The sequence below is a fragment of the Tachyglossus aculeatus genome, chromosome 3, assembly GCF_015852505.1.
Source record: "Tachyglossus aculeatus isolate mTacAcu1 chromosome 3, mTacAcu1.pri, whole genome shotgun sequence".
NCBI classification, from domain to species: domain Eukaryota; kingdom Metazoa; phylum Chordata; class Mammalia; order Monotremata; family Tachyglossidae; genus Tachyglossus; species Tachyglossus aculeatus.
Window position 1 is genome coordinate 49,554,658 of NC_052068.1, and position 25,956 is coordinate 49,580,613.

Here is a 25,956-nt window from a genome sequence, read left to right on the forward strand (position 1 = left end):
CAGTCTTGGACATGTTGAGCTTTAGGTGGCGGGCAGACATCCAGATGGAGATGTCCTGAAGGCAGGAGGAGATGCGAGCCTGGAGAGAGGGGGAGAGAGCAGGGGCAGAGATGTAGATTTGTGTGTCATCAGCGTAGAGATGAGCAGGGCAGCTGGGCCAAGACCATAGAGAAGGAATTATTTTAGATGGGGGAAATAAAGGCCCAAGTGCAGAAAAGTACAGAATTTGCCACCAAAGCTTGCTATGACTTTTGAGCATACCCTCTGTAGTTCTACTGTTTTACTGACTGGGAGAAGGGAGAGAGAGTAAAAAGAAAATGTTCTGTTAAAAAGAACTTTTGATTTCATATAGTTTCACTAATGTTTTGCATTGCAGTTCTGACTGATCTTCTGGATACCATGCACAATCTTAGAGAGAAATTTGATATTAAGTCTCATTGTCATTGTACGAACAAACTGAATATGCAAATGGGAAAATTCCCTTCAATGAATGGTGTGTCTCAGGTACGTTAAGGTTTAGATTAACCAGCGTTCATATTTAAAACCAATTCAATGATTGCGTGTTCATGAATTTTGTATTTTCTGAATCAGTATTTAATACAGAATATTTTACCAGGGTAATAGCAGAAAAGAATATTAATAAAACTGTTCTGCCCTGCAGGTTTTGCAGAATGTTCTTAATCACAGTAACAAAATTTCTCTGTGCATGCCTGAGTCTCAGCAGCAGAATACCCCTCAAAAATCTGAGACTAATGGCAATACCAGCCCAGGGAGTGATGTAAGCACAGACAGCAAGTTAACGCCACCAGAATCCCAATCACCACTGCATTGGTTAGCAGATCTTGCTGAGCAAAAAGCCAGGGAGGAAAAGAAAGGTAAATATGACCCTTCATCTATGTACAGTGCCTGTTTGGTGAGCCAATTACTATCAATTCAGTTTTAACATTCTAGGAGCAAAGTCTACATTTCTGTCTCCTATGCTTCCTGTTTGGCATATTAAAAAAAGAATAAATAGTCTTGACTTGTTTTGAAACTTTTTCCTGGTAGTTTGACAAATTTGATGTACCAGGTATCAGAAAAGCTACAAGTGGAATTAATTTATAACCGCTTCTCTTAGCTACTTAGCATCTCTTTGGGTTTTGATGGGTACACATTCAGTTGCATGCCTGAGCTGTTGAGGGAAGGGGTTTCCATGTCCAAATGGCTTGACTGCATTTTGGTGGATCTGATCTATTCTGTGGTGTGTTTTCAGGCAACTAAAGCACTAGTTCCCCCTTACTGTGCAGATACCAGTATTGATCATATTTTCATACTCTTAGAATTATGTAAAAATATTCTTAAATACTTTATTTCAGAAAACAAAGTAAGCTCCCTTGGAAAGCACGTGAAGGAAGAACAAGATCAAGACAGTGCTGATTCTATGAACTGTAAAGCTTCACCTCCGGTGTCTCAGAATAACGAGCAAGGTTCAACTTTACGGGATTTGCTGACCACAACAGCTGGCAAGCTTCGTGTTGGGTCAACAGATGCTGGCATTGCTTTTGCTCCAGTATATTCTACGGGAACCCCAGTGAGTTTTTTACTAGATCATTTGGCTTTTGCAAGTAGTCTGGGAAAACGTTAATTCATTTTGAAATATTTTGCTTAGAACAACACTGTAAGGTCAACTGTTTAGTGAGGAAAAAATAGGAAACTATAGTACCAAACCCCTGAGCGTCTCTTACACTGAATTTTTGCATTATGACTTGTTTTTAACTTCTGAAAACAGAGGTACAGATTTAAGGGAAAACCAACTTCAGATTACTTAAATATTTAACTATAGGATGCCTTGTCAAGAAAAAAAAGCCAAGTTATTGCATGAGCTATAATTATTTGTAGTACAGAAAAATGAATGAATATAAATGGAGTGTCTTAACTGGAATTAAGTTTTTCCATCTCCAGTTAGAAATATTAAAGGAATGATGGTAATATTTTTATTTTTCCAATAGAGTGGCAAAAGTGGAAGGACTATGCCAAACATTCTTGATGACATAATAGCTTCAGTTGTAGAAAACAAGATTCCACCAAACAGAGCTTCAAAAACAAGTGTAAAATCCGAGACTAAAGAGGAGGAACCTACAGAAGGCAAAAAGTGTTCCCTTGATTGCAGTAAATTGTACAGTGAGATTCCACATTCATGGATCTGTGAGAAGCACATTTTGTGGCTTAAAGATCATAAGAACAGCAGCAATTGGAAGCTTTTTAAGGAATACTGGAAACAAGGACAGGTATGTAATGAGCCAGGCAGATATTCTTATAACAGGAATTTTATTAATAGTAATAATAATAAAATGCGTTAAGTGCTTACTATATGCCAGGCATGTACTAAGCGCTGGAGTGGATACAAACAAATGGAGTTGGATGTAATTCCTGTCCTGCAACGGGCTCACAGTCTTAATCCCCATTTTACAGTGAGGTAATTCAGGTACAGAGAAGTGATTTGCCCAGGGCCACCTAATGGATGAGTGGTGGAGCCAAGATTAGAACTCATGACCTTCTGACTCCAGGCCAGTAGTCTGTCCACTATGCCATGCTGCTTCTCCCTGCACTATGTTTATGATTAAAATAGTTTTGGTGGGGAAAGGAGGAGCTTAGAAATTGAGTAAGGGCTTGAGTGAGTTTGGGGGGCTGTAACCAAAGGAAAGGCATTATTCATCCAGAAGAACTTAAACGTAGGTATGAATGATCGTGGAAGTGCATTGTGTAAATGGGCATTAAGCAGGCAGTTTCTAAGTACACCTAATGGTGCCATATTTGGAAATATGCCGTGCATTTTTAGCATATCACCAAACTTTTTGATCCCTTTGAAATTTCAAATGCGTTCAGTTTCATTTCAGTTAAGTGACTTAAATAGACTTCAGTAGCATAGTGCCTTGGTTACCCTGTTTGAAGAAAAGTAAAGTGTAATTACCAGCAGCAGTATTATAAGCCTGATTTGTACCTATTTGTCGTTTAAATGTTAGCGCACAAATGTAATGAAAAGGTACTTTTATTTTTAGAATTAATACAAGTGAAAATGGCCTTTAAACTGCCCAAACATTTGACACATTGTTCATAAAGGTATTTGTTGTGGATAGTTGGTGTGTGACAGCCAAAATTATGAGCCCATTTTGGATATTACAAACCTTTTTTGGCACCTTATGTTAATAATAGTATTTATTAAGCACTTACTGTGTGCCACACACTGTACTAAGCACTGGGGTAAATAAAAGATAATAAGGTCAGACACAGTCTGTGTCCCATATGGGGCTCATAGTCTAAATAGGAAGGGGTAGGATTTAATCCTCATTTTACAGATAAGGAAACCAAAGCTCAAAGGAGGTGAATTGACTTGCCCAGGGTCACATAACAGACAAATGGCGAACCCGGCTTAGCATCCAGGTTCTCTGACTCTCAGGCCTGGACTGTTCCTACTAGATCACACTGTTTTCCATCCTTACCATCTGATAGTCTCGGTCCAGCTCTTCAGATACCCATTTTACAAGGCAGTCTTGGCCTGTTGATCACCACTGGAGGAGGAGTTTATGGTAATTTAGCCCTGTCCATTACCTCCTGGGGGCAATGATTCTAATGGGGATTAAGACTGTTCGCCCCATTAGAGACATGGACTGCGTCCAACCTGATTACTTTGTATCTACCCCAGAGTTTAGAAGGGTGCTTGGCATGTACTAAGCACTTAAATTACCATAAAAACTAAACAAACAAATGATCATCAGTTACCTTCAGTTCCCACCCATCTATGACTCTTTTCTCCTTCCACGGATGTGTATTTCTCAGCCTTCAAACTGATCCTTAAGAGCATTCTGCATAAACTCTTCAGGGTAGGATAGTTTGTACTTCTAATGGGATTAGCAAACAATCCTCTAAAATAGCTTTGGCGTAAAGCATCCACTTAATCTTTTTTTAATGGTAATTTTTAAGTGCTTACTATGCACCAAGTACAGTACTAAGCGACTGCAGTTGTTGAACCTAGCCCCAGTTCCTCTTTGGGCTCACTGTCTGAGTAAGAGGGAAAACAGGTATTTAATTCCCACTTTACACAACAGGTGACTGAGGAATGAAGAAATTAAGAGCCAGCAGTTGGGTAGGGACTGTCTCTATATGTTGTCAACTTGTACTTCCCAAGCGCTTAGTACAGTGCTCTGCACACAGTAAGCGCTCAATAAATACAACTGAATGAAGTGACTTGCCCAAGGTCACACAGCAAACAAGTGGCAGGACCGGGATAGCACCCAGGGTCTGACTCCCAGGCCAGTGCTCCTTTGCATCCGGTCACACCACTTTTCATTCTGATCAGCAAGCTGTTCTCTGGATTTCTACTACCAGGTCTCACTGTCCTGTTATTTCCCAGCCTGGAAAATTTTGAGAAAGTTTACCCATATCCACTGAATGGTTATGCAAATCCTCCTTTGATTAGCCCTGACCTGAAATTAACAGGAATTTTTGACTCTCTGGCACCTCTCAGTTGGCTTGGATAACTTCCACAATTGATGTGAGGTATTTTCTTCCCAGAATATAATCCACCTGGGAAAAGGCACATTTATACGTTAATTTGATGATTTACGAGTATTTCCAAAAATACCTCCCTGCTTCTTTAGCTCTCTGTCAGCCTTTTCCAGATGCAGGAATATTCATTGAATGTAATCTCTGAGTAAAGAATTCAGTCATATTTATTGAGCACTTACTGTATACAGAGCACTGTACTAAGCACTTATAGTGGTGTTAAGCGCTTACTATGTGCCAAGCACTGTTCTAAGTGCTGGGGCAGATATAGGGTAATCAGGTTGTCCCACTTGGGGCTCACAGTCTTAATCCCCATTTTACAGGTGAGGAAACTAAGGCACAGAGAGTTAAGTGTCTTGCCCAAGGTCACACAGCAGACAAGTGGTGGAGCCTGTATTAGAACCCACATCCTCTGACTCCCAAGCCCGTGCTCTTTCCACTAAGCCAGGCTGCTTCTCATCATATATCTTGTGTATCTTCTGTTCTTTTTTTACTCTCCATGTGGTTAATACAGGGCTCTGCACATAGTAAACTCTTGGAGAATACCATTGGCTTTGATTTGAAAAAACATGTATAATAATATATATATATATATATATATATATATATATATATGTATGTATGTATCCCCCTTTTAGACTGTGAGCCCACTGTTGGGTAGGGACTGTCTCTATATGTTGCCAACTTGTACTTCCCAAGCGCTTAGTACAGTGCTCTGCACACAGTAAGTGCTCAGTAAATATGACTGATTGATTGAATAATAATAATGATGATGATGGCATTTATTAAGCGCTTACTATGTGCACTGTTCTAAGCACTGGGGAGGTTACAAGGTAATCAGGTTGTCCCATGTGGGGCTCACAGTTTTAATCCCCATTTTACAGATGAGGTAACAGAGGCACAAAGAAGTTAAGTGACTTGCCCAAAGTCACACAGCTGACAATTGGCAGAGCTGGGATTTGAACCCATGACCTCTGACCCCAAAGCCCGTGCTTTTTCCACTGAGCCACGCTGGGCTCAGACAAATAGGGATGAGGTCTTACAATTTTGAAGGATATAGAGCTTCGAGAGTCTAACAAGCCCTTGGGAATCAAATTCTTATTGTTCTGCCTATGGGGCAGAGCGCTGCAGTTGCTGGGGCAAATTACAGGTGGATTAGGCTGTTCCTTGGCATCCCAGATTGGGAGGTGGGCCCACCAAAATGTAGCAACTACTGCACTATCGCATTAGCAAAGTACATCTTTGTGCCACTGTTGCTATCCTGAGCTTTTCTAGCACTAAGAACACTGGCTGCCCTGTTTCTTGTCCCCATTCCTGTTGCTGGCCTTGGACTCTTTTAGTTTTGTCCATAGGATTTTCTGGCTCTAGCAAAGCCAGGTAGTCTTTGGATGGCAAATGTTTTCATATCTAAGAAGAAAGCCCTTTAAATTAATCATTTCAGGTTTGGAGATAATACATGTGAGCATTCAGAATCTCCAGAAATAAGTTTATTAGAAGTGTGAATATTCAAGAATGCAGTTTCCAAGTAATAAAAAGATCATTTAAAGAAAGTAAAAAAAATTAATTGACATCAGAACGGTACTTAATAACCAAAATAAATGTTATATGGAGTTCCAGTTTAAAATTGTCTTCCCATTTTTGGTTATTGGTTTCTCGTTTTTGGTTATTTGCCTTTTAATGTTTTCTTTTGTTTTGATTTCAAGCCTGTAGTGGTTTCTGGAGTGCACAAGAAAATGAACATTAGTTTGTGGAAAGCAGAGTCGATTGGTGTTGATTTTGGAGACCATCAAGCAGATCTCCTGAACTGCAAAGATAGCATTATTTGGAATACTAACGTCAAGGAATTCTGGGATGGTTTTGAAGAAATTTCAAGTATGTTAATCGACATTACTACCATGTTAAATATAGCAAGAAAACTCAGAATCATAAATGCAGTTTTTAGTCAGATTGCAATTTTCGTAACACCTACATTGAAGGTACATTTTAAAATAAATCTCATTAACAGATCCTTGCCAGTTAAGTATCAGCCCACTAAGTGTCTGTCAAATATCAACCAATTATCATCCAACCCTTTCTTTAATCTTAACTGACTGTAGACTGTAAGCTCCTTGTGGGCAGGGAACATGTCTACCAACACTGTTGTATTGTACTCTCCCAAGCACTTAGTATAGTCCTCTGCATATAGTAAAGCGCTCAATGAGTACCATTGATTATTGATTGATTAGTCTATTTGTGGACCTACCCTGACTTTCCTTGTAACCTACAAATTATTCTCATTAATCTAAATTGTAATTCTAATTTTTACTGTTGTTTTTAAGAAGTTGTTCAGAAAACTGATTTTGGCAGTGATTCGGCTATGATTTTTTACCATGTTCGTTTATCAGTGCTTGATCATTGATTTGATTTTTGTTCATCTATCATCACATATTGAAGTCATGTAATGAAGCGGGACAGGATGTTTTCATCATCTGCCATCTTTCCCATTTCCCCTGATTGTTTGAAAGATAGTATGCACTCAGAGTAAATCTCTGTATTCCTTACAGAACGACAAAAAGTGAAAACTGGAGAAACAGTTGTTTTAAAATTGAAAGATTGTCCATCAGGTGAAGATTTCAAGACTATGATGCCTGCAAGGTATAATAACATATGGAATTGTTGTCACTTAGGACTCCATCTGGAGTTGGAGTTGACAGAGACGTCACCAGATTGGGCCTTTAGATTAGGAGGGAAGGATATGTGGGCAGTATTCCGTGTGGTAAGAAAACCTGAAATTCCAGCTTCAACAATGAGATGTCTTTATGTCAGGGCTAGTAAGTAATGTTACTGTGTATAATAGATGTCCATTGATTTTCTGAATTCCCTTCTCCCCTTATTTAAACAGATGGTCACAGAAAGTCAGGAACGTTGTTGGTCTCATTTGGAGATTATCCAAGGAAGCTATTGTAACCCACTTAATAATAATAATCATCATAATAATAATGGCATTTATTAAGCGCTTACTATGTGCAAAGCACTGTTCTAAGCGCTGGGGAGGTTACAAGGTGATCAGGTTGTCTCACGTGGGACTCACAGTCTTAATCCCCATTTTACAGATGAGGTAACTGAGGCCCAGAGAAGTGAAGTGACTTGCCCAAAGTCACCCAGCTGACAATTGGCAGAGCCGGGATTTGAACCCATGACCTCTGACTCCAAAGCCCATGCTCTTTCCATTGAGCCACGCTGCTTCTGCTTAATTCCTATTTAATCCACTTCCTGGTTAATCTTTTGCATCTCTTTAATGTGCTCCTTTTAATTTGAAAAGAAAATGCTGGCTACAATAAGACATTTTCTTGTAAGTGGTGCTTTGTCATAAGTAGATTTTTCATCTTTTTCAGATATGAAGATTTGTTGAAAAGTTTGCCATTGCCAGAGTATTGTAATCCAGAGGGAAAGTTCAATTTGGCCTCCCATCTGCCAGGGTTTTTTGTGCGCCCAGATCTAGGACCTAGACTGTGCAGTGCATATGGTAAGTAAGTGCAATTATTAAAGATCGCTACACAAGCAACTCTGTTTTAGTCTTCAGTTCAGTAACAGTAGGCCCAAGAAGTTGACATATCATGAAAGCTCAAGACCTTTGTTGTGAAATATGTCAAATTTAATAAGTGCTAGATTTTTCACTGAGTAAATACTAAAAATAGAAGGCACCTTCTAATCTAGAGACTAAGGACTGTGTCTTTATACAGACTAGTCTACTGGGGAAAATCACAAAGAAAAATCAGAAGACTGTGCTTTACATAAATGTTCATGACCTTGGAAAATAGAAATCTTATTTAGAACTCATTTTTTGAGTGCACAGATGAGCTTACTGCATAGAAGCTACATTCCAGAGCCCCAAGATGAAAATTTGCTGTTAAGGGGTCTAAATTCAAAAAGTTCACTTGACTTCACTTGACTTTTTAAGGGCAGGGAATGTGTCCTGTAATCATTGTATTGTCCTCTCCCAGGTGCCTAGTACAGTCTAAACACCATGCCAACCTCGTTCACTTCATTTATCCTTTCCTGCCTTCTCAGCCCTCTCCTCTGCCAGACAAAACTATTTCTCCTCCCTTATTGACACCCATGCCCATCATCCCCGGCAGCTCTTCTGTACATTCAACTCCCTTCTCAGGCCCCCGGTTCCTCCTCCTCCTCCTTCCCTCACCCCCCAATGATCTGGCCTCCTACTTCATTAATAAAATTAAATCCATCAGGTCTGACCTCCCCAAAGTCACTCCCCCGACTTCTCCAACCCCCTACTTCTCCAACCCCCCGGCTCTCAACACTCTCCGCTACTCTCCCATCCTTCCCAGCAGTATCCTCAGAGGAGCTCTCCTCCCTCCTCTCAAGTGCTACTCCGTCCACCTGTGCTTTTGACCCCATTCCCTCTCATCTCATGAAATCTCTCGCTCAGTCCTTTCTCCCCTCCTTAACTTCCATCTTCAACCGCTCACTCTCCACTGGTTCCTTCCCATCTGCCTTCAAACATGCCCATGTCTCTCCCATCCTAAAAAAAAAGCCCTCTCTTGACCCCACCTCACCTTCTAGTTATCGCCCCATCTCCCTCTTACCATTCCTTTCCAAACTCCTTGAACGAGTTGTCTACACGCGCTGCCTCGAATTACTCAACACCAACTTTCTCCTCGACCCCCTCCAGTCTGGTTTCTGTCCCCTACATTCCACGGAAACTGCCCTCTCAAAGGTCACCAATGACCTCCTGCTTGCCAAATCCAATGGCTCATACTCTATCCTAATCCTCCTCGACCTCTCAGCTGCCTTCGACACTGTGGACCACCCTCTTCTCCTCAACACGCTATCCAACCTTGGCTTCACTGACTCCATCTTCTCCTGGTTCTCCTCTTATCTCTCCGGTTGTTCATTCTCAGTCTCTTTTGCAGGCTTCTCCTCCCCATCCCATCCCCTTACTGTAGGGGTTCCTCAAGGTTCAGTTCTTGGTCCCCTTCTGTTCTCGATGTACACTCACTCCCTTGGTGACCTCATTTGCTCCCACGGCTTCAACTATCATCTCAACGCTGGTGACACCCAAATCTGCATCTCTGCCCCTGCTCTCTCCCCCTCCCTCCAGGCTCGCATCTCCTCCTGCCTTCAGGACATCTCCATCTGGATGTCTGCCCGCCACCTAAAACTCAGCATGTCCAAGACTGAGCTCCTTGTCTTCCCTCCCAAACCCTGCTCTCTCCCTAACTTTTCCATCACTGTTGACGGCACTACCATCCTTCCCGTCTCACAAGCCCACAACCTTGGTGTCATCCTCGACTCTGCTCTCTCGTTCACCCCTCACATCCAAGCCGTCACCAAAACCTGCTGGTCTTAGCTCTGCAACATTGCCAAGATCTGCCCTTTCCTCTCCATCCAAACCACTACCGTGTTCGTTCAAGCTCTCATCCTATCCTGTCTGGACTACTGTATCAGCCTCCTCTCCGATCTCCCATCCTCTTGTCTCTCCCCACTTCAATCCATACTTCACGCCGCTGCCCAGATTGTCCAGAGACGCTTTGGGCATGTTACTCCCCTCCTCAAAAATCTCCAGTGGCTACCAATCAACCTACTCATCAGGCAGAAACTCCTCACCCTCGGCTTCAAGGCGAGTCTCCATCACCTTGCCCCCTCCTACCTCACCTCCCTCCTCTCCTTCTACAGCCCAGCCCACACCCTCCGCTCCTCTGCCGCTAATGTCTTCACCGTGCCTCGGTCTCGCCTGTCCCGCCGTTGACCCCCAGCCCACGTCATCCCCCTGCCTGGAATGCCCTCCCTCCCCACATCCACCAAGCTAGCTCTCTTCCTCCCTTCAAGGCCCTACTGAGAGCTCACCTCCTCCAGGAGCCCTTCCCAGACTGAGCCCCCTCCTTTCTGTCCCCCTCCTCCCCCTCTCCATCCCCCCCACCTTACCTCCTTCCCTTCCCCGCAGCCCCTGTATATATGTATATGTTTGTTCGTGTTTATTACTGTATTTATTTTACTTGTACATATCTATTCTATTTTATTTTGTTAATATGTTTTGTTTTGTTCTCTGTCTCCCCCTTCTAGACTGTGAGCCCACTGTTGGGTAGGGACCATCTTTATATGTTGCCAACTTGTACTTCCCAAGCACTTAGTACAGTGCTCTGTGCACAGTAAGCACTCAATAAATACGATTGATTGATTAATTCAAAGTCAGCAACAGCTGACATTTTGGGCAGAACTACAATGGCATGGGTAAAAGTTTGAAAATAAGTTCAGGATTGACCAAAGGAAATCTGTCTCCTGTCATATGCTTATAACAGGTGTGGCTGCTGCTAGAGATCATGATATAGGAACAACAAATCTCCATATTGAAGTTTCAGATGTTGTGAACGTCCTGGTCTATGTTGGCATAGCCAAAGGAAATGGAGTTCCTTCAAAATCAGGTAAAGAAACAACAACAACAAAAAACTTTCTAATAATCGAATGGGCATGCATGCCTTCTATTATTTTTGGGTATTTAGGTTTGCATCCTTCACATATCAATCAAAATCCTTAATGCCAGGTGAGTAGCAAAGATCTCCAAGGGTTGTTTCAGGCAGTCCAAATCTGCCCTCTGAGCCTTGGCCTCATGTAGGAACACCAGAGGGTACGGAGTGTATATCTGCTTAACCCATTTGTGTCCTACATTTATGCTTGAGCATAGTGATCAGTGATATAGACCGCAAGTTTGTTAAGGGCAGGGAATGTGTCCTCTAATCATTGTATTGTCCTCTCCCAGGTGCCTAGTACCGTGCTCTGCACATTGTAAGCGCTCAGTAAATACCATTGATTGATTTGATATAAGGATTCCATCCCACAGTAACTAATTGTGGTTTGTCAGCAGGAGGCAGTTGGATGTGAGGAAATAGCTTTTTCTGACCAGAATTTGCAAGGAACAAAACAAATGAAAGGTAGACAAGCATCTGTGAGCGAGTTCTGGCAGACAAAACTAATGTTTTTATAGCATTGACTCACTGGTCTCACCTCAGAGCCTGTCCCTGGAGCCCCTGCTGTCAGCAACCTTGACTGACTGGAATTTATTGGCACCCTCCTGTGCCTTGTTTTCTAGTTTGCTCACAAAATTGTTGCACCCTGAATATGGAAAGGGCAAAATAAGCTTATTGCAAAACCATATTTCCTTTTCCAAAAAGGTGAGGGCAGTGCAACTGACACTCCATGTGAGCCCATCAGGAAGATTTCCAGGTTGCTTCAGAACCATGCAACCTGCTTAGCATTTGATGTAGCAGGCCTAGTTAGAGCAAATGTTTTTCAGCAGGTCTGTGAAAAGAACGTTGGAAGTTAGATATAAATCCTTCTGTGGTTTGATTGGAATCAAGACTACTTCTATTTGATTTGTGCTGTAATTGTAAAACTGCAAAATTAATGAATATAAACAGCACAGGCCTGGGAGTCAGAGGGCCTGGGGCTTAATCACAGCTAGGCCATTTACCTGCCACGTGACCTTGGGCATATCACTTGACTTCTATGCCTCAATCCCCTCATCTGTGAAATGGGAATTCAATACCTGTTCTTCTTCCCACTTTGACTGTTAGCCCCACAAAGGACCTGATGATCTCATATTCATCCCAGTGCTTGTACAGTGCTTGGCACATAGAAAGAGCTTAACAAATACCCCAATTATTATTAATGGTATATATACGGCTCTTACTACGGGCAAAGCATTGTACTAAGCCCATTGGTGAGTGCAATAACACAACAGAGTTGGTAGATATGGGGGAGCTTGCCAGTCTAGATGGGGAGCCAGACATGACAATAAATTATAGCTATGTACGTAGTGCTGTGGGGCTGAGGGTAGGACAAACATCAGTGCTTAAAGGGTGCTGATATAAGGCAATGCAGAAGGGTGAGGGAGCAGAAGAGAACCAGTAAATGTATTTACCAGCTCAGTTTATTCCTTTCCAATCCAATGTTGGTCAGAATCTACCTCTTCCTTTTAAAGCTGCTAAAATTGTATATATAGGCCTTTTGGAGGTTTTGGTTATTTAGTAACGTCTCATCCTTCCCTTCCCTTACCGTTTTGTCCTCAGAACAGGAGAGCAAATTTAAATAATTCGAGGCACCAAATTTACTGGAACTCAAGTTCTTTTTTAGCAGTATTCTTGCAGTTTGATGGAGAGTGTTTTCTGAGACATATGTTTGGTATCTTCAATCCAAATATGGGCTTATTCAAAATCAGTAAGGTTTGAAATGTATGTATTCTGTTCATTTTAGAAATGGAATGGAAGAAATTCAGATTCTCTGGGATTTTGGTGCAGTGTAGGGTAAACAGATTTTTTTTTCCCAAAAGGCATACCTTTATTATTCATTCAGTCATATTTTTTGAGCGCTTACTGTGTTCAGAGTACTGAACTAAGCACTTAGGGGAATACAATACAACATAAACAGTCACATTCCCTGCCCACAACAAGCTCCATTACACAGATAACTGGGTTAAGTACTATTGCCAGCCAAAAGAAGTTAATTGAACTTCAGGGCCGCAACAGTGGTGACTGACATTTTGATTTCTTTTTCTGTATTTTTTTCTCCACTATCTCTCTTCTTTTCTTGCCCCAGTTTTAACCTTATCAATCCAAATTTATTGGATCCCTATGTCACAATGGGTAATTTACTTTTAACACACTATCCAAAGAACATTTTTTTCATCAACCCTCTTCTGTTCACACAAGCGACCCTTCTAATTTCTCATCGTAACAGTTGACTGACTTTCCAATTTATCACTTCTTTGATTTTGGGGAAGCTGTGATCAAGTTTTCAAACAAGTTGGGGAAGCCATGACTTAAATAAAAGACCAATTTCAGCTGTCATTGGTGTGCAGTTTCAGCTTCAATTTGGTATGTTCTTCCCCTCACCCCCCAGAGCACTAATGTATATATCCTTATACTTGGTCTTTTTGTTTCCCTGTAGTGTATTTTAATGTCCATCTCCCTGGCTAAACTGTAAGTTCCTTGCGGGTAGGGAACATGTGTACCAACTGTATTGTATTGTACTCTTCCAGTGCTTAGGTCAGTGCTTTTCAGCCAGTCAATCAGCACTTTCTTTGTGCAGAGAAATGTACTAAGCTCTTGAAAGAGTAAAATAAGTCAGGTTGGCAGATACGATCCCTGTCCTCAGGGAGCTGTAAAGTCTAATGGAGGAGGTGGACATTCAAATTAATTACATCTGGGGAAATGGCAGAGAATAAGGAACTGTCTCTACAAAAGTGTTGTGGGGGTGAGTATCTAAATGCTAGATTGCAGATGCCAGTTCTCTTAATGTTCAGTATTTATTCAGCCTTCATGCAATTTGAAAATGCGTATCATACAAGACAGACCAAACCCCAGATATTTTGTCAGGTCTGGCACCTTGAACTGCTTTTAGCAGGCCTCCTGATGGGAAGTCTTCAGAAACCTTTTCTGTTTACACACTATATCTGTATCAGAAAATGAGGACATTCCACTTCACGTAGGTTGGTAAACTGAGAGAAATGAGACAAAAATGGTTGGTAATCCCTACCTGGAGCAATGTTTTTTCCTTCTGATTAACACAGTCAATTTGATAATGCTTTTTTCCCCTCATACCCTTACCTCAATACAAGCCCTTTTTTTTTTCATGGGTAGAGAAGCAGCCTAATGAACAGAGCATGGGCCTGGGAGTCAGAAGGACCTAGGTTCTAATTCTGACTTCATCACTTGCCAGCTATAAGACCTTGGACAAGTCACTTCTTTGTACCTCAGACTCCTCTTCTGTAAAATAGAGACTAAGACTATGAGCCCCATGCAGGATTTGCTTGTATCCATCTTGGCACTTAGTACAATACCTGGCAAGAACATCATCAGTAAGATAGTTTGGAGATGGATCTGCTCTTTATTCCCCTAGTTTTTCCAAGATGTATTGGTGCATTTGGCTTTGTAGTTTCCAATAACAACAATTGTCTTCCATCTTTTATAATACTCTTGTCTATTTTTCAGGGGTATTGAAGAAATTTGAGGAAGAAGATTTGGATGACCTTTTAAGAAAAAGGCTAAAAGACTCAAGTGAAATACCTGGTGCTTTGTGGCACATTTATGCTGGGAAAGATGCAGACAAAATAAGGGAGTTCCTTCAAAAGGTTTGCATTAGATTGCAGGTTTAACAGCTGTTTTCTCTTTCTAGTGTACATTACTAGGCAGTATTATTTTTAATAAGATTTTTGTGTTCTCTTTTACTGTTTAGCAAAAGCTTGGAAAGATTAATTTACTCTCTTCTGCCTTATCTAGTCCCTCCTTCCCCAAAGAAATTCCTTATTGTTGGTTTGCGCTGAGGGTCTGAAATGGTGAGCCAAGTATTCACCCCAGGAAGATACTGGTCACTATTCTGTGATTGCCACAGCAGATAGACACTGTTTCATGGAAACCTTTAAAAGATGCATTTCATGTTGTTGACCTTATAGCTTTCAGCCTAGTCATTCCTTTGAAATCCACATCTGAGCCTGAGATTAGAATCTTTTTTCCCCTCTATCTGTTCCAATTTCAAAAGGGCACATTGCCTGATATTTTGATTTTTATGGGGTCTTCATTTCAGTATCCCCAGAGCCATACAAAAGTTAATTCTTTAAGTTAAGTTAATTCTTGGTAGGAGACATTAGCAGAGAGCATCCTGGGGATTGATAAGCTGATGGTCCCCTTATACTCTCTTCCTTTTTAGAACCTCTGGGCTTGACATGATGAGGCTTTGATTCCCGTAGGGACCATCACTGCCATTGTCAAAATAACATCATTTCTGACATTCCTTAGAGCTTGGTACTGTTTTTCGAATATCTAAACTCAAAGAACAGAAGACTTCTTACTAGTAGTGAATTCAGAAATTCCAAATGACTCAAGGTGGTATCTGAGATGGGCTGTTTTTGAAAGTGACCTGGATTTTCTGGTTTACAGACTCCTCGAATTTAGGCATATTAGCTAATGCCATATTTGTATTACAGATTGCAAAAGAGCAAGGTCTAGAAGTTCTACCAGAACATGATCCAATCCGTGACCAGAGTTGGTATGTGAATAAAAAACTCCGCCAGAGACTTTTTGAGGAATATGGAGTAAAAACTTGCACTCTTGTCCAGTTCCTAGGTGATGCCATTATCTTACCAGCAGGAGCGCTTCATCAGGTAAGTGAGAACAATTGTTCATTCATAGGTAGTATTTATAGTATTTAATATCAATCAGTAGCGATACTGAATGCAGAGCACAGTACTAAGGGCCTGGAAGAGGACAGTAGAGTTAGTGAACATGATCTCTGTCCCTTGGAAGCCTACAAGCTACAGAAGACAGACATTAAAATAAAGGTAGGAAGAAGCTGTGGCATGTAAGAGTGGTACATAATTGCATTGGAAGAATGTGAGTGACCAAATGGTATAGGAGGCCTGGGAAGTGTGTTGAAGTACCAGTTGTGGGGGTAGCGGGGGAAATAGGGTGGGAAGAGAGATTAATCAGGGAAAAGCTTCTGGAGGAGGTGTGTTTTCTGGAGGGGCTTTGAAGATGGGTAGAGCAGTGGTCTGCCAGATATGTAGAGGGACGGATCAAAAGGTTGGCAACAAGAGAGATGAGAATAAAGCATGTTGTGTGTAAATTAATAAATATTAATAAACAGTTATTAAACAAATAACACATTTGTCAATCAATCAGTGGTATTGATTGAGCACTTACTGTACAAAGTGCCTGGGAAAGTACAACAGAGTAGGTAGACAGGTTCCCTCCCCACAGTGCGCCAGTAATCTAGAGAAGGAGGCAGACAGTAATATAAATAAATTGTAGATTTGTAAGGAAAATGAAAGTATTTGCATGATTGAGAATATAGACATAGGTTAATCTGTAACTACACAAGTTTGTGTAAGATCCCTTTAAAGAGTTTTCTAGAAAAAGGCTCAGTCAATGGGTCAATCCTACTGTGGAGTTAGTGGGACATGGAAGTTTTCTTGATGCATTGGGTTTAAGTCTTTGCAGGTGACTTAAATGCTTTGCATTTTATTAGTCTTCGTTTGAGGGGAAATAGGCAAATTATTGATGTATTCAAATCTAGATAGGACACTGTGGCTGAAATAGAAAAGAGAATAGGAATTTATAGAACCAGCAGATTTCTAGGGAAAATCTGGCTGTCCCAAGTGTGTGATAGCTAAAAGAAATTAACTCAGCTGCACGTGACATGGACCGCTGCTAACTGTGGCTTCTTTTGCTCACTATCTGGCATATATCTTCACTGTGTCAGGAACTGTGAGTTAATTCTAAAATCTCTTCAGCCACCCTCCAAAGTCATTAGTAACACATTTGGCAGTACTGTCTTCAGTACAATAATTGCATTTTTTTCCCAGTCTTCAGCTATGAAACTAGGCGTGAAAAAATCCATTTGCTGCCTCTGCAGTTTACCCGCCCGGCCCTTCTAACGTGGAAGCGTGGTACAGTCAGGTGGTGGGTAGAAAGAACAAGAAATGAGGTCAGGCAGCAGATGTGTGTGAAAAGCAGGGCTGTAGCTGCTGCTTAAATCAGTCCCCTATAGTGGCAAAGTGGCCTAGAAGCCTGGCCAGCTGGTTCAGTTTTCCTAGATACTTAGTCACCCAGGTGAACAGAGAAGTATATGTTTGTGAATATAGCTAGGTTTGACCTGTTTATACTGGCTCATCTTATTTTTTAGTTCCGTTGCTCTGGAAATGCCTTGCCTTCTGTTGCTTGGTTTTCAGTTGTTGAGCACGATTGTTTTTATTAAATGCTGAGTGTATTCAGGGTACAATGAAAGTAAAAGCCGTGATCCCTGACCCTTAAGGAGCTTCCTATCTAATGTAATGGAGAAAACATGCAGATATAATATATGTGTGTGTGTGTATGTGTATAGTGAGAGCAGGAGGAAAATGTAGCTAATAGCAAACAGTAGTATTGAGTGTTAAATCATAATGAATATGGTATTTGTTAAGCATCTTAGGTGTCAAGCCCTATACTTGTGTTAACATTGATTTGGAAGAAGCAGACCATACCCCGTCTGTGTCTCACATGAGATTCACAGTCTAAGACGGAAGGAGAATAGGCTTTTTATCCACATTTTACAGATGGGGTACCTGAGAATTTACGTGACTTGCCCAAGGTTATACCACAGGCAAGTGGCGGAGCTGGAATTAGATCCCAAGCCCTCTGACCCCCAGGCTCACACTCACTAGCCCACTAGCTTTGTGATTTAACTGTGCAGAGCGCTATGCCAAGTGCTTGAAAGAGTATGATAATAAACAGGATCCCTGGCCTCGTGGAACTTGTAGTCTAATTGGGGGACTGACTTGAACATAAATTATAGGTAGAGTTTGAAAGGAACAGAGTTTAAAGATGTGTCCACAAGTACTACCTAGAGGTGTGAGGCTAAGTAACCAAGTGACAAATTCTTAGGAGATGCAGAAGTGCCAAACTGGCAGAAGAGGGGAAGTAGGATGGGAAGAGGAGAGCTAAATTGGGGACGGTTTCCTGGAGGCAATATGATCATAGAACATACTTTTAGACTGTGAGCCCACTGTTGGGTAGGGACTGTTTCTATGTGATGCCAATTTGTACTTCCCAAGCGCTTAGTACAGTGCTCTGCACATAGTAAGCGCTCAATAAATACGATTGATTGATTGATAGAAGAGGTTGGAAGATGGAGGGAGAACAATAGTCTGCTGGTTGTGAAGTGGGAGGGAGGTCCAGTTGGGCATAAAGCAGGAGGTTAGTGGCAAGAGAACGGGGCACATGGATTCCGTTGGCATCTCCTAGATGCTTTGCAAAATGTGAAAGATGATCAAAGCTATTCCAAATGCTATGTCCAAATTGCCATTTATAGTAACCATAAAATCTAAATCTGCACATAATAAGCATCCCTTCTGCCAATGTTCTTGGGACACTTTGAGCTACATTGAGTTAATAAAAAGCTGAAAATATTGTCTCATATGTAACAAATTGCAATTCAAATAAGTACAGCAAGAAATGGAATTACCTCGTTCTTTGATTTATATAGATCATTCTCATATTTGCATATGTAAATGCTGACCTTAAAATATCCTGCATATCATCTTTAGCTGCAATAAAAAAGTACATTAAGAGCTGACATCCCGCTGCTAATAAAGGTGAAATATATATAGAATCTCTGCTCTCCAAGTTTTGCTATAAATTCACTTAAAAAATGGCAAACAAATTTTGTTCTGTGAAGAATCACCTTGTTTTTTGTAGAGTCAGCACTACCTAGTGATAAGGTCCCAGCCTGGGAAACAGAATCCTATTTTAAAAATTGTTAGGGCAGTTATATATAGAATGAGAGTACCTCTGAGCCCGAATGTGAGGGGTATTGTAGTAAATGCATTTATAATATAGATTTCCATGAGAAAGGTGCTCTATATGAATAATAGATACCCGGTGGATGGTGATGGCTTGATTTTGAAAGAAGGTCTCACTGTGCTAGGCTTCGTCTCTGTCAGCAAGCACTCTTCTTTTGCTTATGCCTTCTCCTGCCTGGAACTCTCCCCGTTCACATCCACTGTTCTCGCCACCTTCACTGCCCTTCCGAAATCACATCTCCTCCAGGAGGTCTTCCCTGATTCATTTTAACATCCACACTTTATATCCCCCGACTGCCACATCAGCACTTCTGTGCTTAAGTACTTGCGCACACTCCTCATGGAAGTCAACCATAGCTCTTATATACATACCTTTACACTCAATTTATTCCTCCTACCAGTAATTTATTTCAGTGTCTGCCTCCCTCATTAAATTGTAATCTCCGTGAAATCAGGGATCATGTCGATTACTCTATGATACTTTCCCAAGGGCCCTCACACAGTAGGCACTCAAGTCATTTTGAATGATTTGATTGAAGGATGTGATATGCAGTTTTTCTTCCATGTAAATTCATATCCCAAACCTCCAGTGAACAAAGCTGCCCTTCTACAGAGCTAGTGTAGATCATGGGATTGAGTGATTTGGGGTGACACTGAAGTCAGTGAACAAGACTAGTGAGGTTTCTGGATGGTCTTCAAGCCGCCTCACTGGGGCCTAGCTAGGAGAGGGTACGGCACAACCCAGATCAAAGAGGCAGGGCTGGAGGTCTTAAGCAGTCAATCAGACCAGTGGCTGGTGAGCCCAGGAACTGTTTGCCAATGTTTTGGGGGTTTTTTTAATGTAAAAGTTGACAGACCAATATGGAAAATCTTTGTGTACACTAATGTTAACAAATAAGTCTTGGGGGTGCCCATTTTCACTATAGCTTTAGAATACCACCTGGAATGGATGTGAAATTTCCCATCTATCTGTAGTCTTCCCATCTATGTGTAGTCATGGACTTTGGTTTCTACAGTCCTGCAGGAATCTTTTAACACGAAGTTGTACTGAATGTGCAGGGTGACGTGCTTTTCTTTTAGCAATCTGTATTTTTTTTATAAGACTAAATTCTTACTGCAGAATTTGAGTAAATTTTGATGTGTTGAAAAAAATCAGTTTTTATACATTGGTGTTGCATGTAAGTGTTGTTTCTATGTAGATTAGAAAATAGTGCCAATCAGAAATGAAAATGAAAAACTCTGGTTTCTTAAATGTTGCCTATGTAGAGCAACGGCCTCAACAAAAAATAACAGTAACTGAAAAGAATAAAGGAAAGCTTAATGACACTTGGGTATGACCCAGATGGAGAGGAAAGGAAGTGGAGGGAATAGAGAAGTTAATGGAGTTGGATTAAACTGTAAAACATCCTCATGTACATATTTACTATTCTGTTTATTTTATTTTGTTAATATGTTTTGTTTGTCTGTCTCCCTCTTCTAGACTGTGAGCCCACTGTTGGGTAGGGACCATCTATATATGTTGTCAATTTGTACTTCCCAAGCGCTTAGTACAGTGCTCTGCACACAGTAAGCGCTCAATAAATGTGATTGAATGAATGAATGAATGTAATCCTTGTCACTAATCCCAGAACTTGAAATTCCTGCCTTAAATAGATCCGATTAGGGGGGGAAAAAGGCTTAGTGCAATTTTTCATTTGGTTTTTGTGTCATCATTAGGGAACATAACAGTTCCTCCCTGTCCACAGCATGGTATCCTTAGAAATATTTGATGTTTTATTGGTACAATATCCCAACCAGGTAAACGATGTCCTTTGGAGACTCACTCCAAAGCTGGATGGCCTGTCAAGAAGAAACATTAGCTACATGCCCAAGTAAAGAGGACTAAATCCTGTTTGTGCTAAGAAAGCTTAGTTCTATTCATGGAATTGAAATTGCATTGCTCACCAAAATGGGTTCTGTCCACCAGCTCACTTGGCCACATGCTTGGTTAGGGTGGGTAATTGGCAGGTAGCTGGCCAAACCTAGAATCAGCTGTGTAAATAGTTACTTTTGGAGCAAGCCTCCATTTTCTTCACCCAAGGACTCCATTTCCCTTCCACTAGGTACAAGTGGCCAGAGGAATCTAAAGTAGTTTTCAAATGGTGAACAAGGGAAAGATAAGAATATGAACAATTGCTTTGCTCTCAAGGGAAACTCATTCTATGGGGAATTCATTAAATAAATGCCCGTTTGAAAAGCAGCAACCTAAAACTTTGAGTTTGAAAGGAATGGAAAGTTTTGGAAACTTTGGGCAGGCACTATACACTTTCATCATTAGTTGGATTATGTGAAGCAGTCCTGAGCACAGAAAATTGGCCATTTCCAAAGTTTTTGTGGTCTTGAGAGTTAGGAAGAATGCAGGCAATTCAGAAACATAATTTTAGGGATTGTTCCTATCTCCTTCATTGTACTTTTAAACTAAAGCTTTATAACAAATACCCCAAATTGACAGTTTTGAATTTCAACTTGCATTGCTTTTACCCTTTGGGAAGTGCTAGAGAGCAAGGTAATGACCATAAGGAGAAAGAGGAAAATGACCTTGTGGTGTACTCTCCCAAACACCTAGTAATGTACTTTGCACACTATAAATACACAGTAAATACCACTGATTGATCGATTTGACCTGGGCAATGTACCTACTGAGTGGATTGACCTCAAAATCTGGAGAGCTGACCCTTAACAAACAGAATTGTTCTGTCACCACCCCCCGGCCAATTTAGCTCTTCGTAGTAAGCCTTTTTTGTTACTACCAATGGTTGAAAAACTATTTTGATTTAAATGTTCTATTTTATTATTTTGAGGGCTAATGGATTTTAGAAAAGAAAAGCATTCAAATTATTTTTCTTTTGGAAATAGGTGCAAAATTTTCACAGCTGCATTCAGGTGACCGAAGACTTTGTGTCACCTGAACATCTTGTACAGTCATTTCACTTAACCCAGGAGCTGAGACTGTTGAAGGAAGAAATCAATTATGATGATAAACTTCAGGTAAGATGTTAATCTTCCTGTTCTGTAGGTTTATAGGTTCAGGATTGTGGTGAAATGCCCAAGTTCCTCATGATCTTTTTTCCTAGTTACTGAATATAGGACTTTTGAGGTTTTTTCTTACAGTATTCTGAAATTTATGAGATGTCCTCTAACTTTGACTTTCTTGTTCAGGTTTTTTTATATATGTAATCAGTGTGCACACTAGCAAACCAGCTTTAACAAGTCTGTGGTGTTTTCCCTCCATTGCAGTTTTCTAATCGAAGGGTGTGGGGTTGTTGTTGTCTTTTTCAGGTCAAAAATATCTTATACCATGCAGTTAAAGAAATGGTGAGAACCTTAAAGATACACGAAGATGAAATGGAAGATATGGAAGAAAATTGAATGCTCCTTTTCAGTGTTCTAGTTCATCGGATTGAAGTTACTCATCCCTCATATGAAGACTAGTATGCACACTAATTTAAGCTTCACAAACCATCGGTGCCAAGAAAATATATATTCATAGTATTGACATGTTACTGACACCGCGGCAGTATAGCTTCATATGTCACAGCTACTGTGATTAAATGTTAGTTATTAAAAAGTAAAAGAGCAGCCCCCTGCTGCTGTCTCTGTATTATAGTGTACATGAAGTTTGTGAAAATGTCAGATTTAAATGTATTTATTTTTGGAAAAAATTCAAAATTCTATGCTATATTGTTGATTAAATGTAAATGTGACCTTGTACAGTTTGCTAAAATAACTCCAATATTTTTCACTACATTGAGACAGTTACTGTGAGAGTAGGACACAAACACCAGCTATTGCCTGCATTTGGGAAATTGCTGAATCGCACAGCAGTCATGTCATGATCTGAAAATTACTGCCAAATAATTGTAAAATTTGTAAGTACAAAGTATATAAAGTAGATCTTAAGTACAGACACTTCAATACTTTGTTGAAGTTACTCAGTGTACAATTAAAACATTTTCAAAAGGTGTAATTTATTTAAAATAGTTTCATTTTGGTAAAAATTTGTGAACTTTTAAAGCTAAATATAAACTTAATATGCTATGTAAATATATACATATATACATTCAATGATGTATTTTTTTAAAACATTGGCTTGCTTTTATTTGTTAAAAAGTTCAAGTGTTACACATGGCTTTGTACATTGAAGTTGAAAGGGGTTTTACATTTTCCATTAAAATGACTTTATCAAATTCGGGTTCGCATATGTGTGCTTCATTCCCTGAGGTGACTGCAGGCTCCTTCTAGATCATAAAAACTGAGTTCTTTACTTGGAAGAGCATCACATTTTGTGTGACTCGTTCTGCCATCTTCAGGTTTCATGTGGATCTTCAGGCCGATATTCACATTTTGAAGGGCTTAGCTATCTCTTGAAGATTGGAGGTAATCCTGACATTTCTTAACGGGGCCCTCTTTTGCTTACAGGTGGGTCACTTATGAACTCCTTGTCTTCCCTCCCAAACCCTGCCCTCTCCCTGACTTTCCCATCTCTGTTGACGGCACTACCATCCTTCCCGTCTCACAAGCCCGCAACCGTGGTGTCATCCTCAACTCCGCTCTCTCATTCACCCCTCACATCCAAGCCGTCACCAAAACCTGCCAGTCTCAGCTCCGCAACATTGCCAAGATCCGCCCTTTCCTCTCCATCCAAACCGCTACCCTGCTCGTTCAAGCTCTCATCCTATCCCGTCTGGACTACTGTATCAGCCTTCTCTCTGATCTCCCATCCTCATGTCTCTCCCCACTTCAATCCATACTTCATGCTGCTGCCTGGATTGTCTTTGTCCAGAAACGCTCTGGGCATGTTATTCCCCTCCTCAAAAATCTCCAGTGGCTACCAATCAGTCTGCGCATCAGGCAGAAACTCCTCACCCTCGGCTTCAAGGCTCTCCATCACCTCGCCCCCTCCTACCTCACCTCCCTTCTCTCCTTCTACAGCCCACCCCGCACCCTCCGCTCCTCTGCCGCTAATCTCCTCACCGTGCCTCGTTCTCACCTGTCCCGCCATCGACCCCCGGCCCATGTCATCCCCAGGGCCTGGAATGCCCTCCCTCTGCCCATCCGCCAAGCTAGCTCTCTTCCTCCCTTCAAGGCCTTACTGAGAGCTCACCTCCTCCAGGAGGCCTTCCCAGACTGAGCCCGTTCCTTCCTCTCCCCCTCATCCCCCTCTCCATCCCCCCATCTTACCTCCTTCCCTTCCCCACAGCACCTGTACATATGTATATATGTTTGTACATATTTATTACTCTATTTTACTTGTACATATCCATTCTATTTTATTTTGTTACTATGTTTGGTTTTGTTCTCTGTCTCCCCCTTTTAGACTGTGAGCCCACTGTTGGGTAGGGACTGTCTCTATATGTTGCCAACTTGTACTTCCCAAGCGCTTAGTACAGTGCTCTGCACACAGTAAGCGCTCAATAAATACGAATGATTGATTATGAATCCAAAAAGCTTTGGAATTGGAGATGAGTTCCGACAACATCAAAGCTTCTTCCCAATGGAGGAAAGTGCTGGCTGCTCTTGCCTGTATAATATGGGCTTGGAAAATGGCAATGAGTAAATCACCCTGCCAGCAAACCCATCTGGCCCAGCTTCCTGATTAGAGAGCTGCCTGTGTGAGCTGCTGTGTTTCCTCCCTGGCTTTGACTCTCTGGAAGTGCACCCAAGGCCTTTTTATTAAATAGTATTCAAGCATTTACTGTGTTTCAAAAATACTGTTCTAAGCACTGGGGTAGATAAGTTAATCCGGTTGGACACAGTCCCTGCCCCACTTAGGGCTCACAGTCTAAGTAAGAGGCAGAACACAAGAACTGAGGCACAGAGAAGTTAAGTGACTTGCTCAAGGTCATAGAGCAAGTAATTGGCGGAGTCGGGAGGCTGACACTTTATTTCCACAGCACAAGATCCCTGAGAGGTGAAAAGCACAGGCTACCACAATAACAACCAAAATCCTGCCCTTTTTTCCTCATGTTTCTGAAAGTTTCGCCAACAGGATTATCCCTGAGCCCTCCCAGGGGTAGTTGCAAAAAACCACATATTTTTCAAACCTACCAGTTCTTGGCCTTGCCCGCCTAGCGCTACTTGCTGCAGCTGCTGCCACCGCCGCTTCTGACATCATTACTGCCTCTGTTGGCAGCCTCTCCTAAAAATCCACTGCCATCAACTCCTGGAGGCCACCGGAGGACAGGAATCGGGGTGGAGAGGTAGCGCTGAGCCCATGGGCAACACACACCACCCTTCTTGGGGACTCAAGAGGAATTGGATGAATCACCAGCTTTCCGGTAGGAGTTTTTTTGCTTTTAAAATGCTCACTGTCCTCTCTCCCTTCCAATGTTTGGGACCTCTAGCTAATTGCTCATATTTAAAAAAAACTTAGGAAGTAGTTTGCCTGATTCTGCTGTGGCTGAGTAAGAGTAACAAACTCTCATTGTTACTTCAAGAGACTCAAACCGAAACTCCCAGGTAAACATAGACTTGTCCTAAGTTGTCAGGCTGCTTGACTGATGGAGCACAGGTGTGAGTTATTTTCTTCTTAACTGGGAATTCAGTGAGATTTTTTTTTTTTCTGATGGTGTAGGGCTCACCGGGCACTACTAATTAAAGCAGGATTGACTGCTCAAAACCCACATGACCCCCTGCTACTAACTCAAGCACTAGTCATGTAAGAGTCTTTCATTAGTGCTGCGGTAGCCACCTGGCCCTTGAAAATCACCAGAATTCTACAGCTTAAGCTCAGTTTCTCAATCGGATTCAGCTCCTAAAGGAAAAGTGGTTTCTTCTAGGGAGGATTTTCCTTTGAGGAACTGAACGCAAAGCATCTCAACTGGCAAACTCATCACAGCCTCCTATGATCACAGTCCCCAGAACCATGTAGAAGCACAGCAGCATCCTATAAGGGTTCTGAAGCTACAGAGAATCTACCTGGGTCAGTGCTGGGCTGGGACACTCAAATGGTGCTGATTCACTGCTTGGCCTTCTTCCTTACTGTATTAATTCTGCACTAAGGCCTTTATCATTAGGGGCCATTTCCTGTTGGGTGCGCTTTGACC

General features: G+C 41.4%; 1 protein-coding gene across 3 annotated transcripts in view; it reads left to right on the top strand.

Annotated features, from left to right (window-relative positions):
- Positions 1-23,099, top strand: part of JMJD1C (jumonji domain containing 1C) — a 385,625-nt gene extending 362,526 nt beyond the window's left edge. For all 3 annotated transcript variants that reach the window (XM_038743527.1, XM_038743526.1, XM_038743528.1), the window contains 12 exons: positions 377-504; positions 662-875; positions 1,356-1,570; positions 1,989-2,267; positions 6,246-6,414; positions 7,086-7,176; positions 7,917-8,047; positions 10,842-10,964; positions 14,529-14,668; positions 15,521-15,697; positions 21,767-21,898; positions 22,190-23,099. In XM_038743527.1, coding sequence (XP_038599455.1) covers positions 377-504; positions 662-875; positions 1,356-1,570; positions 1,989-2,267; positions 6,246-6,414; positions 7,086-7,176; positions 7,917-8,047; positions 10,842-10,964; positions 14,529-14,668; positions 15,521-15,697; positions 21,767-21,898; positions 22,190-22,279 — 1,889 coding nt within the window. In that variant the 3' untranslated portion in view covers positions 22,280-23,099. The remainder of the gene's footprint in view (positions 1-376; positions 505-661; positions 876-1,355; positions 1,571-1,988; positions 2,268-6,245; positions 6,415-7,085; positions 7,177-7,916; positions 8,048-10,841; positions 10,965-14,528; positions 14,669-15,520; positions 15,698-21,766; positions 21,899-22,189) is intronic.
- The last annotated feature ends 2,857 nt before the right edge of the window (positions 23,100-25,956 follow it).